This window comes from Alligator sinensis, unplaced genomic scaffold (genome assembly GCF_000455745.1).
Source record: "Alligator sinensis unplaced genomic scaffold, ASM45574v1 scaffold1626_1, whole genome shotgun sequence".
Classification (NCBI taxonomy): Eukaryota; Metazoa; Chordata; order Crocodylia; family Alligatoridae; genus Alligator; species Alligator sinensis.
Genome location: NW_005842437.1, coordinates 258,768 through 275,920, shown reverse-complemented (window position 1 = coordinate 275,920; position 17,153 = coordinate 258,768). Strand labels below are relative to the sequence as shown.

Sequence of the window (17,153 nt, the reverse complement as noted above, 5' to 3'; positions counted from 1 at the left end):
GAGGGAGGGGGGGGAGGGGGGCGGGTTTCAGCTCTGAGTAAAGCAAGAGCTCGACCTTTGTCACTTCTTGCAATAAAAGGAGGTGCCGTGGCACCATTTTGCTGGAGCCTCGTGTGTGTGTGTGTATTTGTGCATGCGTGTGCACACGTCTGTGCGCATGGGTGTGCATGAGTGCGTGCATGTGTGTCTGCGTGTGCTAGGTGTGCAGTGCACACGAGGACACAGGAGGCGATGGGCCCGGGATGCTGAGTGTGTGCTGACCGGGGGCCCCGCTCTGGCTGCCCTGCGACCCGTGCACGGCCCAATCCAGCTCCTGGACTCGACACTGTCGTGCCTGGCACCCAGCACAGCCCCTCCCTCAAAGCCCCACTTTGGAGCCCCCCGCATCGGGGGCATCACCCCCACTGCACCAGGCTGCCCTCCCCACCCCCACCTCGTGCTGCCCGGGAGGTGACGGGCCCGGGGCTCAGGACACCCCTGGCAGCCGGGGCAGCGGGTTATGGCGTCGCAGCAGAGCTGAGCTGAGCCGAGCCAGGCACCAGACAGGCCCCGCTCTGCAGCTGCGAGGGGAGAGGAGCCAGGCAGGGGTCTCAGGGTCCCTCAGCCGCGGCGGCTGCAGGAAGCAGGTCCCAGGCAGCGCGGGCACAGCCGGGCACGGACGCAGTGCAGCAGCCCCCACGCTCCATCCCCTGGCTCCGACACAGGCACAAAGCCCAGTGCTGCGCCCCTCCACCCCTCTGGCCACGCACAGCCCCCACCTGCCCCCTGCCCCGCAGGGACGCACTAAAAACACTGATAACTTAGAGCAGGTTTATTGGACAAAGCCAGAGGATGCACTGCCCGGGGCGGGAGCAGATGGTCCCAGAGGCAGGGCACGGGCCCAGGGCTCAGGACAGGGTCTTGCGGGCCTCCTGGAACAGGTTCAGGAGGTGGGTCTTGACGCTGTCGGTGTAGGGCTTGACGCGCTCCCTGAAGTCCTGCACCAGGGGCGTGACCTTCTCGCGCAGGCTGCTGAGGTGCTGGACGGCCTGGTCCCGGACGTTGGAGGTGTAGGGGAAGCTCTCGTGCAGCTTCTGTATCTTCTGGGTCAGCTCCTCCTTGTAGGGCGCCAGGTTCTTGCGCAGCTCGTCCACGTGCCCACGCATCCGCCCCTGCGCCTCCTCCGCCAGCGGCGTCAGCTGCTGCTGCAGCAGCTCCAACTTCTGCCTCGACAGCTCCTTCATATTGGACACCACGGGCACCAGCTTCTCCCTGTACTGGTCCACCTCGGCCCCCCATTGCTGCGCGAACTGCTCCAGGGCGGTCTGGAACTTCTGCCGCACCTGCTCCAGGTCCTGCGCCACCTCGCTCTGCAAGCTCTCCGTCTCCTTGTCCCACGCATCCCGCATCTCCTCGTAGTAGGGGGCCAGATCCTCCTTCATCTGCACGATCGTTGAGCTCAGAGAGTCCAGGGTGTCGCCCACTTTCAGGCTGGGGGGCAAGATGGCACCAGGTTACGAGCTGCTGGGGATGCCCCCATGCGCCCACCTAAGCCACCACGGCCCAGGAGGCTGCTCCCAGCAGCGTGCGACTGAGCTCCCCAGGCCCCGCGGTCAGGCACTTACTCCAGTTGCTTGCCCACGGCCGAGGCATCGAACTGGGCCACAACTTCCTTGCCACTGGCTTTCATGGTCTCCATGTAGACGTTCAGCATGTCCTTGAAGCGGTCCAGGCGTGTCTGGGGGTCATCGTGCTGCCAGAAGTACCGAGCCTGGGTCCCTGCGGGGTGGGGGGAGAAGGCAAAGGGCTCAGGACGTGCCCGGCAGCTTGCCCCACAGCGCTCGAGGCGGGATGCCTGCCCGCACCAGCCTGGGCTTGCAGGGGGCTCCCGAAGTCCCTGAGGGCAGGACCCCACGGGCCGGCCCTGCCCGGTATCGCACCCAGGCTGCCCAGGACTCTGTGCTCCGGGGCCGCCCCGCGCCGGGTTGGGGCTCACCTGTGAGGAACACCAGGGCGAGGGTCACCACAATCGCTCTCATCCTCGGCTGTGTCTCGGGCTGCAAAAGACAAGAGGGTTTCCTGGGTGAGCACCTAGGACTCTGCTCCAGCCAGCCTGGAGCCCAGCCGGGGCCAAGGGGAGTCGGGAGCAGATGCCCAGATGGGGTGCCCCCTCCACCGATGGAGGTGCCCCAGCAGCTGTGATGCCCCCACCCACCCCAGGGTCCTGCTGAGCTGCTGGCAACCCAGGGGCTGCTCCTTCAGCTGCAGGCGATCCCGATTCTGCAGCTGATTTTATTCTCGGGGTGGGCTGGAGGCAGCTCCTTCGTCTCCCGCAGCAAGAGCGAGGAGAGCAGGCAGCTTCGGGTGCAAATGCCCTGGGGTCTCCCCTCGCTCGTGGGCAGAGGTGAGCTATGGGCTGAGCCTCTGGGGCAGAGATCGTGCCCTGGCACCGGTGAGTGCTGCGCTGAAGATCCAAGGGGACCGCGGCCGGAGTGGACGCAAGGGAAGGATGGGGTCGGGGTCTCACCAGTTGTTCCTGCTGCTGTTGCTGCTCCCGCGGCTCTGTGAGGCTCCTGCTTCCTCCGGCTGCTATTTATGGTGCAGGGGGCAGTGCTTGGCGAGATAAGCGGAGCCGCAGCCCAAGGAACCCTCCCAAGTCCCGACGATGTGGCACGGAGAGTTCAAGGATCGAGCTGCCTCCCCGCGGGGCCAGGCGGGCCAAGGAGCAGCGCCTGGCAGGAGAGCTGGAACAAACAGGAGCGGGGCAGGGGGCCTGGCCTGTCTGTGCTCGGGGTGACCCCGAATCTCCAGCCAGCCCTGGGCTTGAATGCGAGCCAGGGACTGGGTTTGCATCCTCGGGCATTCGACACCACGAGGCCATGCTCTGGGCCATGGCTCCCAGCCCTGCCCTGCCCGGTGCTCGGGTCTCCCTGCGGCGCCCCATGGCCGGCTGCATGCTCCTTCCCAACACATGCCGAGTCTCCCCCTAGGCTGGCAGCACCCGGCTGCCAGGCCTCGCTCCTTCCACAGCGCCGCTTAGGTCCTGGCCAGGGCCAGGTGCTGCCAGCCAGCCAGCGGAGGATGAGCAGGTGCCTGGAGCAGCCGCTCTCTGTCCACCTTCGCTCTGCCCGCGGCTCCCAGGCCAGGGAAAAAGCGGCCCGGGCCCTGCAGGGCAGGACACTGCCAAGGGAACGGCCCCCCTCCAACGCTGCTCATCTGGGAGCGAGCAGGACAGAGCCTGGGGCCACCTCTTAGGCATCTCCCCTGGGATCGTCTCCATCGTTGAGCTTTGCCCCAAGACGGGCGGTCACGGAGGAGACGCTGGGAAGGCCCCAGGCAACAGGCGCTGTCCAGCTTGGCGGTGCAAGGGAACAGGGAAGCTTGGCAGGCCAGGAGCGGGTGGAGGCCTGGGCTGGGGGGCTCAGGGCACTGCCACACTGACCACAGCAGCAGCAGCTCCCAGCCCAGGGCAGGGAGGTGAGGGAGAGAAACCAGGAGGAGCGGTGGGAGCAGGCACTCCGGTATCCCCTGGACCTGCTGCCCCTGGGGGCTGCAGAGGCCAGGGAGACGGTGCCCAGCAGTGCTGCCCACGCCCGCAGGGCTCCTTCCCCAGAAGCAGGTACCAGCTTTGGGCAGAAGGCAACAACGTGAACTGCCTCCACGCGCCAGCCCTCTGCGGGCACCGAGGCCAAGGCCCTGCGCCCCAGCCTATGAGACCTGGTCTCGCACGGGAGGTCTGTTGTTTGCAAAGAGGGAGCAGAAGGGACCTGTCAAGCCCCCGCTTCTTCCCCAGCCGGCGCCTTCCAGCGCTTCGCCTGGCTCGCAGCATCCTGGCGGCACTGAGCTCGCATGGTGCCGTGCTCAGCATGCCGTGCTCACTTTCTGCTGGGCATGGCAGAGAAGGGGGGCACTCGCCAGGTTTGGGGGGCTCAGATGAAGCGCAGACAGCAGCCTGGGACGTGCGGTGATTGCAAGCAGCCCATGGCAGCCCCATACAGGTCAATCTGCCCCACTTCAGGCTAGCAGGGCCAAACAGCCCTCTCCGCGGGCGCTGCGCAGCAATGCAGACAAGAGACCACGTAAGATCATAATCATGGTTTTATTTGTCATGATCCCACTGTCCAACTAAGTTACTAGTTGCAAGTGACCCACAAAAAAATGGACTAAAGGTTTACTGAAACGCCTGTTCTGTTCCGTTCGGTTTTAGTCCAACGTAAATGAAGAAGAAAAATACTTCTGACATTTCCAAAAAACAGAAATAATAGCAAAGTATATTAATATACATTCAACATATACTGCGCGTATTGATCACTACAATACAAAGCCATGATAAAAAAAGTGTGATACTGCGAAATGGCACGGTTCGGCGAGTCCCTGCTTCTCGGCTGGATGGTCACCGCGGGGCGCTCTCCGCTCTCCCAGAAATACAGTGTCATGTAAACAAAAGGAGAACAAACCAAAAGGTACAGAGCGATGGCAAAAAGGCTCGCAGCGTTTCTCGGTACCTCCCCGCTGGGCGCCGGCAGGCCCCTGCCCACCCCCTACGTGTCCCCAGCGTAGGAAGCGCAACTGTACAGCTGTGCACGGACGGAGACGGTGGCACCGGGCTGGGGCAGGGCGCTGCCCGGGAGGCCTGGTCCCCACGGGCGCCAGCCTCTCCTCTCCTGGGCGCGGGTCCACTCCTCACGGCTCCTGCGGGGCGGGATGGCGACCGCAGCCCGCTCCCCTTGGCCACGCCGGTCTCACACTTCCTTCTGTGCAAATTCAGGAGGGCTGCATTGATTTTTCCTTTCCTCAAACAAAAATCCCACCCCCCCCCAGCGTCACTCGCAGGAATTTTCAGCTGTAGCTTGTAAAAGGTCCGAAGGCAACAATGACACACAATACTCCCCGTGCCCCCCGCTGCCGGAGGGGGCTTTGGTTACTATCGGTCCAAGAAAGAAAGGGAACGACCAAGAAGAGCTCTCTGCACGCCCGAAACTGTCTACAGGAGAACACCACGTCCGCCACGGGAGGAAAACCAGTCACAAGTACAATGTCGTTGAAAGGGAATAAAATACTTTGAACAAAAGGTGCAAGTCACAATTCAAATAGAACAGAATCTAGTTAAAAATTTCTCTCAAACAAATTCCTTTTGCCTTTTTATTAACAACAACAACAACAACAATAATAAAACAACAACATTTACCAAAAAAATCCTACGTGATCAGGAAGAGAAGCTCATGGAGCAAAGAGAAACGACCTGTCTTCTCTGTGCTAAACGGAAAAGAACTGGAAGGCTGCATGTGGGCTCGAGAGGAAGAGGTATAAAAAGGGGGGAAAGAAACGGTCCTTTCAGCATGAGGACAGAAAAGGAAACGAAAGCAAACGAAGGAGACACAAAGCATATTGCACCACTGCTGGGTGTTCTTCCACCTGCCGGGAGGCCGCGGGCCGGACCCCTGCCCGGCTCAGCGCGCGGGGAAGGCTGGCGCTGCGGGGAGGGAGATGGCGCCAGTCTTGCAGCAGGGCAGCTCTGGGCCCCGCTACCGTTTTGGAGACGAAGGAGTCACATGTGGAGCGCTGCCCCGGCCGCCGGCCTCCCGCGGGACTTTCTGCACAACGCAGCGTCTGCCGGACACCTGGAAGGACCAACGCAGCGGCGGCTCGGCGCTCGGGAGTTGCGCTTATTGCTCTCCGACGGACACAGCTCCCAAAGGCCTCCCTGCCCCTTTCCCCTCGGGGCAGGCTCCGGCCCAGCCTCTCCCCCTCACTCCTGGGAAAAGGCGGCGTCTGATGGGGCCGAAAGCAGAGTCGGGTGCAGGGAGGGCCCGGCTCCGTGTCCACGAGCGCCTCGCCCCTCGCAGCCCTCCGAACCAAGCGCGAAGCTCCAGCTCCCGGGATCCCTGTGCGGAGCTCGCTGGTGCTCTCCGTGACGGCTGGAGTGACAGGCAGACATGGCAAATCAAAGAAACCGAAGGGAGGACACACGGAGGGACCGGACCGGCTGCGAGGAAGGGAGCCACGATATTTCAGTTGGGCAGAAATACGATGGCGATTTGGCGCGACGCTGCTAGATACTGTTGGTTTAAAATGGACCTGTTCATTTCAAAGCTGTACACAAGACCTGGGGCAGGGAGAGACGGAGACACGTTAACAGCGGTGCCCAGCGTGGCCCGTCAGACCGTCCTGTTGGGCCCCCAGCTCCCGCCCTGCGTTGCTGGCTCAGGCCCGCTGTGCACGGGCCACAGCCTCCGCACCTCACGGCAGTGACCGGAGACTGCTGCCCACGGCACCGCCTGCAGGGCCCAGCTCCCCCCAGAGCGCGTCCAGCAGCTACTGAAAGTCACGGGCCACAGATGAGGGCTGCTGTCAGCTGGAGGCCTGGCCGACAAGCTTTGCACCGACCCCTGCTTTGGGCACGGCGCCTGGGACCAACCCAGCTGAATGAGGCGCAAGGAGGAGACTCAGGACATCCCCAGCCTACAAAGTGGTCGCTCGCGGAGGCAGAAGAGGGAGCGCTCTGGAGCAGTTGCATGGATGGGGAAAAACCAGACACACCAAGGATGATACTCACTCCCTCCTCTGTGTTACACTCCAGCCTGCTCCATCCCGAAGGGCACCTCGGGGTGCTTGTAGCTCAGCAGCACGTCTGTGATACACGTTGATGGATAACAAGAGGTGTTTAAATGCTGGCTGCCATCAGCTAGATTTGGGTGCTCTTCATCTTCCAAACCTTCCCCGCAGTCTGCAAGAGCACAGAGCAATGTCAGGGTCGGTGGGGAAAGCGGGGAGCCTGGAACGCAGGTCGCGGGGCGCAGCTGGCAGACTGGGTGCCCCTCGTCGTGCACGTCACAAACCCGGGACTGCACCGGCTCAGCACCGTGGGGCGAGGTACACAGAGTCACGCTGTGCTCCGTGTACTGCAGCCGGTGGGTGCTCCCACGCTGCTCTGTGATGGGGGCATGGGTGGGCACCATAACAGTCCAGTGGGTGGATGCCGAGGCTGGACAGATTCAGATTAGGTGCCCAGTTTGTCACAGCACAGCCCCTTTGCTACTGGGACCGCAGACCTTGGGACGTGGCGAGGTCTGCATTGCTGGGACCCTTTACATCGGTACGGGCTACAGCACAGACTTAAGCAGGCTCAATGCAGGGGGTCAGGCCCAGTCCTCTCAGACCTCAGTGACAACCAGTCTGAACAGCTGTAGCAGACCAGAGCCCCCGATGCCCTCCCAGCCCAGGGAGGTCCTTACCCTCGCTCTCCCTGTCGCGGAGCTGCTGGCTGCCCATGAGCGATGACTGGCTGAGTACCGCATCGGACATCCGGGCCGAGCTTAGTGCTTTCCCAGCCATCAAACTCATTCCAGGCAAGTTGTCCAGCTGCACCTGGGAGAGATCAGCAGGAGAGGAATGAGGCCCCCATGCAGTCACCCCAATGCCCACCAGGATCAGAGGGGCACTGCAAATGCCTATTGCAAGCTACCAAGGGAGGGGGGCCATCTCCTTCCCTGGAGGCTCCCACAGACCAGCCAGGCTGCACGTGACCCTGCCTCGGTGCAGGGAGCAATGGCAGTGCACGGCTCCTTCCGGCCCAACACGTCCATGACTGGCAAGTCCATGTTTCCTCCCAGCACCCTCACCAGTCACAGCCGGCCCCATCCCAGACCCAGCTGCAGCAGCTCTCTCCCTCCCGCCTGGGGGCCGAGGTGCAGCCATGCTGGGCTCCCCTCCCATGGGGCCAGGCTGTCTGCCCCCTGCACAGTTTGTGCCCCAATGTCACTCCAGTGACTGTAACAGAAGCATCTCCAGGCTGAACGTGAGGCCTGCAGAAACCGCACTGCTTGAACGGCCACACCTGGTCAACCAGAGAGGAAATCTCCCTTGAACCGTTCCAGGCATGGCTGGACACGTGGCTGAGAGGTCCCTCAGGCAGAGGCGGGGACCTCCCCCCAGGCCTAGGAGAGGGCTTGCCCTGGTCGTGGGCTACAACACATGCAGCTGCAGACAGTGCCATGGGGGGGTGGGCAAGGGCCTGGCAACCGCCAGCTGCTTCAAACCTACGTAGGCGTCATCACTGTTCTGGATGGTGTGGTGTCTCTGCAGGGTCCGGGGCCGGGGGTGCTCGGAGGCGGCTGGTCGTGCAGAATAGCCCAACCCGTTGTGATCGGGCATCTCCATGGCTTGTGCAGGAGAGCTCCGCTCCAGGCAGTTCCCTACGACGGATTCTTGGGAGTCAGACGAGAGAAGGGATTAGCAGCACATGGTACAGCCAGGGGTCACGGGGTACCGGGACTACGGGGAGGGCTCCACTGGCCACCCCAAGCTCAATGCACGCTGACCGGGGAAAAGAGGTCTCGGCTGGCTGCTCGCTCCTGTTGGGACAGCGTGGGATGAGGCTCCCAGCCCAGACAGGTGCTCAGGAGGGAGCTCCGCTTCCCCTTACCCCATAAGCGACACAAGGGCTGCTCTGGTTGCTGCCCACCCTACGACTGCTACCTCTCAATGCAGGACAGCAGAATGTGGTACAACACGGAGAAAAGCAAGCACCAGCCCTCTCAGCACGCTGCTTGGAGGGAACATGTCTGCACGGGAGAGCGTGGCCCGCTGCCCCCAGTGTCTGGGGCTGCCAGCCCCGCTCACAGCTTCACTAGCTCCAGAGCAGAGCACCGGAAAGGGATGCCTCTCCCAACCATTAGTGCCAGAGGGGCCAGTCTGCAAGGAGCCATGGCACCGAGAGGTCAAGAAAACATATTTGTAGGAGTTTCGGGGGAGGGCCTGGCCTGACAAAGTCCAGCCGTGCCCGTGCGGGCTCTGCGGTGTCTGAGGGCAAAGGCCACCTCCTTATCACACAGACCCAGCGTCATCGCGGACTTGTGGTGCTGACTAACCCGCCACGCACAACACGCTCCCTTCCAGTAGTCAGCTCTGCTCTTTCCCGGCAGGTGAAACCACCCAGGTGCAAGCTTCCTCCGAGAGGCCAGAAAGGTGCCGGGCGCAGCCCGCGTGCAGAGCTGCTGCTGGGCCCTGGGAAGGCCGTTCTCCAGACGGAGTCGTAGACGCAGCAGGACCAAGCTGTCCGTGGTGCAGCTCAGGCCCCGCATGTGCAGGCCAGGAGCGGGCTCGGGGAGGTCTGCCTGTGCCAGGCAACCCTCCAACTTCTCCGAGGATGAGCCTGCCCCTTGAAACTCTCTGCCTGTGACTGGCGCTCTTTTCCGGCAGCTGCGCAGCCTGGGACATTGAACACGACCCAGCTGCCTGGGGGATGCGCGGTACCCCAGGCCAAAGGAAGAGAGGTGCTCGGCTTAGCACGGAGCCACCCCTCCCCGACGGGGAACCCCAACTCCCACGTGTCAATGGCATGGAGCAGTCACGGATGCCCTCTGCACTAAAGCGGCCTGGCTCTCAGGGCAGCTGGTGCGCGATCCGGCGAGCACCAGCCCCTTCTGTGGGGCCTAGTGCCTGCATTCAAATCCTCCGTGGCATGACACCAAGCCAAAGGTCCAGCTGCCAGCCTGCCTGCTTGGACCATGCCTCCACTGTTGTTCCCCTCCACTTCACCCCTGTCCCATTGGCTTTGGAAGGGGGTCAGAAACCACCCCGTACCACGGGCATGCAGGTCTCTTACTGTGAGAGTGCGGCTCTGCCGCAGCCCCAAGCTGGCCTGGCCTGTCCCCAGGATAAATGTGGTTCAAAAAGTGTAACTTTCGTGGACAAACAGAGGCAAACATGAGCTCCCTGGAAAACAACAGGTTGGGGAGAGCTGAAGGAGAGTGGGCTGCCACCCACGTACCATACTGGCTGCTGCTCACACGGCCTTCGCAGTTGTCCGAGTGGGCTGTACCCACGGGCCTGCCACTGCCAGCAGCCTGCTTCCCCTGCCTGTACAAACAGCTTTGGCACAGGACAGCAGCAGTGGAGGAGCAGGCCGTGGCAGCCTGGTCTGCTCCCCTGCTGTGGGGAACGCCAAGGAACTTCAGTGCAGCTGTGCAGGCCTGTCCATGGGAAGGCACCCCACCTCGTCCTCGCCTGCACAGAGCTCCCGGGAACATGGGGGCTGCCCTGAATGGGGCAGCAGGAAAGGTAAACCAGCTAGTGGGACTAGCCTGGGGTGAGAGCAGTCCTTTGCAGGTGCATTTAGTTCAGGTGAGCACAGGGAGACACAGGAGTCAGGCAGCTACACCTGTGTGCACAGCACCTCCCTCCCCAGGCAGCTCGCACAACGCAGCTCTACCTGTCCACACTTGGTGCCAAAGCCCCCCCCTCTCCCTCCCCACACCAGGGCTTGAGCAGACTAACCAGCAAGGAAGGAAGTCTCCTTTTGGCTCATTAACTTATTCTACCTGTTGGACGAGCAGTTTGTCTAGCTCTGTCCATGTGAAGAACTGCCCAGGTCAGCAAGAGCAGGCACCAGCACTGTCCGCAGGCCGCCTCGCACCAGGCAGCCCTCTCCTTTCTGTGCCTGGACATTTGAGGCCAGGAGAGAATGCAAGGTCTGGCAGGGCCACAGAGCTGGGACCTACCTGAGAGCCGCCAACCCAGGGCAGTCTGAGGGGCCGGGGGGAAGGAGGCACTCCTTGCCTAGGCCTGTTTTTCTCTCATATGCACATCCCCCTTGGCTCGGGGCATGCCAAATGTACATGCTACAAGGAGTGTGACAAGACAGCAGCTCGAAGGACCTGTGCTGCTCCCTGCGCCAGGCACAACACCCGCACAACATGGGTGCCAAGATGAGGCTGATGGCCTTCAAGGAGGCAGACCTCGCTGCTGCAGGGGAAAGGGTCCTGCTCTAGCCAGGCCTGGGCAGCGTTGGGAAAGGCTGGGCAGGAGGCTAGGTCTAAATGCCTGGAGCTTGCTTCCCTGGAAGGATGCACCTTTGCATTAAAAGAAGTCAGCCCGTTGCTTCGCCCCTTGTCTTAAGACCACGTGGAAACCCGATGTGCTGCACCTCTCCAGCAGGTACGTGGCAGCAGCCTTTTGGAGGACCCAAGGCCTCCAAAGCCAAAGGAATCCAGCCCGTGCCGTGTTGTCAGGCACGTCCCAACCACCTCGCCCAGCTGGGTGGACACACGCAAGCCAAGCCCAAGTGGGGCAGAGGCTGCTTCGCACACCTGAGCGCGGCAGCAAGGGGGCTTACCTCTGCTGGGTACCTTACTCCTACTGAACCCGGCCGCTGGCTGGTGTCTGTAATGGTGCGTCCCCAGCTCCTGTGCGGGGCTAGCAGTTCCTAGCACAGAGTCTGGGTCCCCCTGTCCTCCCGCGTTTAAGAGCAGTGGGCTCTCGTGGCAACCTTTGGTCAGTGCATTGGAACTCTTACTGTCGGGGAAGCCGTCCCTCCCCCCTTCGCAGGCACAGTCCTCCTCCATGCTCTCCGAATGGACCAGGGCCGGCTGGTGCGCGTATCCATGCGGCACTGACGCAGGGACCTGCTGGATACATTCTTGCACCCTGATTTTTAGGAGATGCTGGGGGCTGCCGTGCGGCGGGTACGCGTCAGCGTTCTGGTAAGGCAAAGACAGCGACTGACGCTCCGGCAGGTTTTGTCCCAGGCTGGCGCCCATGTTCCCCGCGTCGCCTTGGCTCATGTGCCTCAGCAGTTCTTGCAGTTCTTGCTGCTGCTGCTGTTGCTGCTGCCGCCGTTTGATGAGCTGTGCAAATTCTGCTTGGGGCAGCCGCATGTCCGTGTGCCCCGTGAGTGAGTGCCGGGGGGAGAGCAGTCCCTGGAGGATGTGTGGTACCTGCTGGTGTCGGCTGTAATCCGGGGGCGTCGGGGACAGTAGGGCCTGCTGTAGTGCTGATGCTGTGTAGTGCTGCTGCTGCTGCGCGCTCGGAGAGAAGCTGGGGAACTGGTCGAGCTGAGGGACTTTGAGGGCTTGTTGCGCGGGGGAGAACCCCGTCCCCGCTGACGGGCTGTAGTTACTGGGAGAGACGCGGGACTGCTCGGGGAACAGGTGGGGGTGTAAGTAGACGCGGGACTGCTCGGGGAACAGGTGGGGGGGTAGGGGCACCTGGTCGTAGTTCGTGGGGGGATACCGGTTCACATTCAGACTGCAAGCAACACAGACAGAGATTGTGGGCCAGCTGCTCCAGACAACCCCCCCAACACTCGGGCACCCCAAGGCAGGCTCCCAGGCTGCTCCTGCTCTCTTTGGATGTGTCCACGTGGTGGATCTGGGGCCTGCTCGGAGCCCACTGCATTTCCACCCAGGGGACAGATGGCCGGCACAGAGCACCAGCTTTAGGGAGAGCCAAGGAGGCAGCGTGCCTGGACTCCAGGGGAGCGCAGGCCTCGTGTCACACTCTGAAGGGAGTGCTTGTGACTAAGAGGCGCCCAACACCCCTGCAGAGACCTGGGGATGCCAGAGCAAAAAGGGTCAAGGAAGTGCAGATCTCAGACCTCGCAAGGCTAGCAGATGCCCCCACCAATCTGGGAACAAAGGGCAGCTTGGGAAAGCTGTGCGTGCCGTCAAGAACAAGCTGCGTAGCCTGCACCCTCTTTCTCCCCTGCTAACTAGGGAACAGGCCCTTGCTACTGAGCGGTGGCTGGCAGTGGTCTCAGCCGACTCCCTGCGGCTGACAGGGAGAGTTGTGCCCAGCAAGCTGGAAGGCTGCCCCTGGGCACTAGGCTCCAGAGGCCCCATCTGAGTGCAGCTCTCTTCTCTCCTGCCCCCCGCCCCAGGCCAGCAGGGCGCAAGTGCTGCCTTACCTGTGCGACTCGGCGCTGTCGGCACTGAGCTGCTTGGACAGCGGCCGGTGACCGTAGGCGAGCGAGGCTATCAGGTTGGCGCGATGGTGCATCTGGATCTGATTGGCACTTGGGTTGATGGCCATGGCTCGGGGGTGAGAGGGCATGCCCTGCCCTGCCACTGCCGCTCCCTGCAGGAGGCTGCTGCTGAGCACGTCACCAGGCTCTTGCACCTGGATGGTGACCTGCTGCTGCTGCGCCGACTGCGGCATGCCCATGCACGTCAGTGCCATGTTGGGGGGAGGAGAGCAGTTCCCTGACTGCTGGAAGATTGCATTGTGGGAAGGCATCCCCTGGAACTGGGACTGGGAGGCTGCACCTGTGGAGAACCAGCCCTCAGTACCTGCACTTCATGGCTGCAAGGCTCCAGAGCAAGCTCCGTTCAACCCTACCCAGAGCCTGGAGCTAGCCTGGGCCACACGTGTCCTGGGTCTGCGCACCGGACACGGCTGTGATTTTAGGCGAGGTGCCAGCAGTGCTATGCCACGGTGCTACGGTCATGGCTCAAACTGCCTGTAAGGCGGAACAGACAATGCGGGGATGTGGCCATTCGCATACCCAGAGAACAACCGCCCTCCCTCCCACCCCCAGGAGCGATAAGTAAGGCTCTCATAACATGAGATGTGACAACACATTCCAGCTGGCAAGATCCCCTGCAAGCTCTCGATAACACCCGCTCTATCTGCCAGATGGAAAGGCTTTTGCATCATCAAGTAGCAGCACCAAGGACCCAGAATTTGGGAAAAAAGCCATGAGCTGTTTTCCCCAGTGCTTTATAAAACCATAAGGTTCTGACAAGTGGCCTGCACAAGAGGAGGACAGATGGCTTGGTAAACTGTCAGCGCTTACCGTGAGTCTGCAGCATGCCGCTGCTCACAGGAGGGGGGCTACTGTTTGGCTGTCTGAAGAGATGATTATTAGGGTGGTTCGGGGGTGGACTCGATGGCTGGATCCGCAACCTACATGAGAACACAGGCACCGCCGTAAGTCTGGCTTCCTGGTTAAGACGCTCGTTCAGTTTTTAGAGCCGAAATCAAGTGCTTTTTTAAAAAACAGAAATGCTAAAAAGCCCTCACGGAGGCTCCAAAACAACAGGACTTCTATTTTAAGAGCATTTTGCTCCATCAGCCATCTAGGCAGGGACATGGCTCAGCGGTTAGGACGAGCAGAATCAGGGACCCTGGATCTATCCCTGACTCCGTGAGCTATAGCCAAAGGGTCCCCTTAACCCCCACCTGTTCCCATTCCCCAAAGCCTCTGCCCTTCTCGTCTGTAAGGTGAGGACAATGCTGAGTGCTAGCTGACAGGGGCCTGGTGGGGTTTGAGATGCATTTGGGAATGACCTGGGGAACAAGGTGCTGGGAATGCTCATGTTAAAGCTAACCACAAGGCAGCAGCACCATTATGTGGCTCTACAACAGCTGCGCCATTGGGTCCTAACAACCATCTCTAGGTACGAAGGAGCGGGTGATTTCCAAAGATGCATGCTCCTTGCGTGCCTGCCGTGGCCAGGATGCATGCTCTGGGAAGCAGGCCTGGCACGCCAACCTTACATGCTCCCAAGCTGGCTCAGGGGCTTTGGCACGGACTCCAGAGCATCAGTGAGACGCAGCTTTCCCACGACCTTCGCCAAGAGCAAAACGGTCTCTTTACCTCTGGAGCTGGTGCGTGAGCAGAGCGGGCTGGTTCTCGCAGGCAGCCTGCAAAGGTGGCGATGGCTGAGGCGGGCGGATGCAATCCTGCACCGGGAAGGCAGGGAACAAAGAAGAGCATTTGTAATCGGTGGGTTTCATGTGAAGAGAAGCACAATCCTTGGACTCGGGCGTGCCTGGGCTCCCGGAGGAATGGACCTGAGACGGAAGCTCCTGACACCCCACCAGCAGGGCTGAGCCATCTGCAGTTTGTCAGGCACCATTTGCCCCTCTCAACTCCCAGCCCTGGCCCACCCAACAGCTCCGTCTGCGAGGGCACAGGACAACCCCGATAGGTCTCCAGGAGCTTGGTGGAAGCCCCAGTACCTGGATCTGCTGATGGAGAATTTGGTGGTGCTGCTCCTGCTGGTACAACATGTGCTGCTGCTGTGTCTTCTCCAGCGTCCGCTCATCCATGTGCCCCCCGTACATCTTCTGCAGCTGCTCACACTCCTGCGGGGAATGCAGCACACCAATGGCATGACCTCCCCCAGCACGTGCCCCAGCTCTCACCCTGCTGGCTTCAGGGGTGGAGAGACCACAGGTCAGAAATCCCGCTCCACAGCATTGGCGGCAAAATGGTGGGGGCAGGCCAGCTCCCTCAGGCAGTGGGGAAGATGGGTGTCTGTAGTGCTAAGTGGGGGCCTTTTAGTTTCATTCAACTGCAAAAATAAAGCCTCAGTCATGTGGAGGCAGCATGCTGTGCTCCCGCTGCATGGCAAGCTAAAATGCCTCTCAGGTCCAGAGCAGCCCAGGGAAACTGGGGACAGGACTCCCACCGACTTCAGAAGAAGCACCTGGCACATTATGTCCCAGCCCAAGCATGCAAGGTGGCTGTCCAGCAAGCACCATGGGGTGCTGGAGAGGAGCCATGTTAACATTCAAGACCAGGAGATATAGCGGCAGCTTCAGCTTTCCCTGCAGCAGGATTTCAGGGCAGTCCAGTGACAGGGCTCCACCTCCTGCAGCTGTATTCAGAGCGGCCCATAAGCAGGTTGCACAGCCCTAAAAACAAACCCTGGGACTTTGAGAGAGAACCCTAAGGACAAACGCCTTTTGGAGTCTCATGGAGAGTGCACCGCAAGGGTCACAGGTACGATCAGGCTCCTGGCAAGACTCCCTGCATCTTATACATGCTTCCAGCATATTTTGCTGCATGCCTATGACAGAAGAAAGCCCCTGGAGTTCCTGGATGTTAAGTGAGCTGAGCAGGAGGTCACAGTACATTTTGTAATGATGCTACCAACAACCTTCACCTGTCCTGGAGAAGAGGAATGCCAGTGCCGCCAGCCGGGGAGCAGGGGAATGTTGGGAGCCCGGAGGCAGATTGGGGCAAAAGCTTTCCCCTTTGTGCCCTGCACCAGGACATCAGGGACACAAGCAGCACCCCTTTGCAGGGACTCTTAAAGGCCCCTTCATCCCTCTCCCCTCCCATACCTGCTGAAGCTGTTTGATGCTGCTGTTATTGCCCATCTTCTCCAGGTGGGCTTTGAATGCCTGGATGCTGGCAGCACCGTCGGAGAAGCGGCGAACCGGGGAGAAGCGCTCCGTGGGGAGGTGCAGGGTGTTTGAGTCCTTGTAAACAGAACTGAACACATGGGGAGGGGGTTAGCGATGCACACTGCACCTACGAGGCCTCGCCAGGCTCTCCCTGCCCACTCGCCTGGGGTGAGGCCTGCTTCCGGCTGAGGAGTAAAGCCACGTTAGTGTACAGCTTCCGTCAGGGCACAGGGTTGGCGAGTATGCTTGGCACCGGACAGGCAGCTCTGTGCTTCTGGAAGTCTGATCCAAGTATGGCCCGGGTGGTAAGTGGGGAGCTCCCGGCACACAGGTACCAGGCACCCATCAACATCTACATCCAATATCTCAAGAACCTGCTTAATCCTCCAGCACCCCACCTGCAGTTCAGAGCTTGCACAGTGACATCTTCGCTAACCCACATGTATCCAGCAAGGTGGGAGGACAGCGTGCTAGTGAACACACATCTCCCACTAGGAACTTCATAGATAATTAGGGCTGGAAGGGACCTTGAAGATCATCAAGTTCAGCCCCCTGCCCCAGAGGCAGGAAATCAGCTAGGGTCAAAGGATCCCAGCAAGATAGGCATCCAATCGTTTCCTTAACGAGTCCAGAGTAGGTGCCTGCACCACTTCAGGAGGGAGTCTATTCCAGGCCTTGGGGGCTCAGACATTAAAGAAGTTTTTTCTTGTGTCCAGCCTGAAACGGTCTTGGAGGGGTTTATGATCATTGGTCCTGGTTATCCCTTCAGGTGCTCTGGTGAACAGACATTCCCAGTTAGAAGGGGCCGGTTGGGAATGCTGCTAGCTCAGACCAGGCACCTCTGCTGCTAGGATCAGCAGCACGGCCTCTCTCCTCTCAGCATGCGCACTGACAGCCCTCCAAGATCTTCCACTTCCAAGCTGGGCTACACCAAACACTTATAACCCTGGAGGCAAGGGCACCCTGCCCCAAGTACATTCTAGACTGGCAATGCCCAGTAATTGCAGAGGGACAGATGTGGGGAGAAACCCCCCAAACTAGCTACAACCGCATGGAGCTCTTAGCTTGAAGCCAGGGAAGACAAAACCCCAGTTGCAAAACGTTTCTAGGGCTCCAGGACGTGGAGATAAGAACTACTGCATTAGAGCATCGCTGCTGATGGCTGGATAAGCCGGCCGCCCAGGGCAAGGAGACTTCTGCTGACTGCAGAGCGATGACGTACCCTGCAGCCACGGAGGCAAATGAGAATTGGACTCCAG

At 60.8% G+C, this 17,153-nt stretch overlaps 2 protein-coding genes across 5 annotated transcripts in view; both read right to left on the bottom strand.

Annotated features, from left to right (window-relative positions):
- Nucleotides 1-796: 796 nt before the first annotated feature.
- APOA1 (apolipoprotein A1) lies at nt 797-2,605 on the bottom strand. The gene is made up of 4 exons (XM_006030331.3): nt 2,507-2,605; nt 1,976-2,036; nt 1,605-1,758; nt 797-1,470 (listed from the first exon to the last, which is right to left on the bottom strand). The coding sequence occupies exons 2-4, from the start codon at nt 2,016-2,018 to the stop codon at nt 888-890; spliced, it is 780 nt and encodes a 259-aa protein (XP_006030393.1). The 5' UTR covers nt 2,019-2,036; nt 2,507-2,605; the 3' UTR covers nt 797-887.
- Nucleotides 2,606-4,059: 1,454 nt separating this feature from the next.
- SIK3 (SIK family kinase 3) overlaps nt 4,060-17,153 on the bottom strand; it is a 51,492-nt gene continuing 38,398 nt past the window's right edge. For 3 of the 4 annotated variants that reach the window (XM_006030329.3, XM_025211951.1, XM_025211950.1), the window contains 10 exons: nt 15,832-15,982; nt 14,722-14,847; nt 14,357-14,442; nt 13,553-13,662; nt 12,665-13,022; nt 11,096-12,006; nt 8,023-8,186; nt 7,215-7,347; nt 6,536-6,706; nt 4,060-6,085 (listed from right to left, as the gene is read on the bottom strand). In XM_006030329.3, coding sequence (XP_006030391.1) covers nt 6,549-6,706; nt 7,215-7,347; nt 8,023-8,186; nt 11,096-12,006; nt 12,665-13,022; nt 13,553-13,662; nt 14,357-14,442; nt 14,722-14,847; nt 15,832-15,982 — 2,197 coding nt within the window. In that variant the 3' untranslated portion in view covers nt 4,060-6,085; nt 6,536-6,548. The remainder of the gene's footprint in view (nt 6,086-6,535; nt 6,707-7,214; nt 7,348-8,022; nt 8,187-11,095; nt 12,007-12,664; nt 13,023-13,552; nt 13,663-14,356; nt 14,443-14,721; nt 14,848-15,831; nt 15,983-17,153) is intronic. The other variant, XM_025211949.1, reaches the window with a different exon arrangement.

Excerpts from the sequence above, each read along its gene's own strand:
- APOA1 (XM_006030331.3), bottom strand. The coding sequence starts at position 2,018 with ATGAGAGCGATTGTGGTGACCCTCGCCCTGGTGTTCCTCACAG. Across the intron at positions 1,759-1,975 it reads CGCCCTGGTGTTCCTCACAG|GGACCCAGGCTCGGTACTTC; the intron begins GTGAGCCCCAAC and ends CCCACCCCGCAG. Across the intron at positions 1,471-1,604 it reads GCCGTGGGCAAGCAACTGGA|CCTGAAAGTGGGCGACACCC; the intron begins GTAAGTGCCTGA and ends CTTGCCCCCCAG.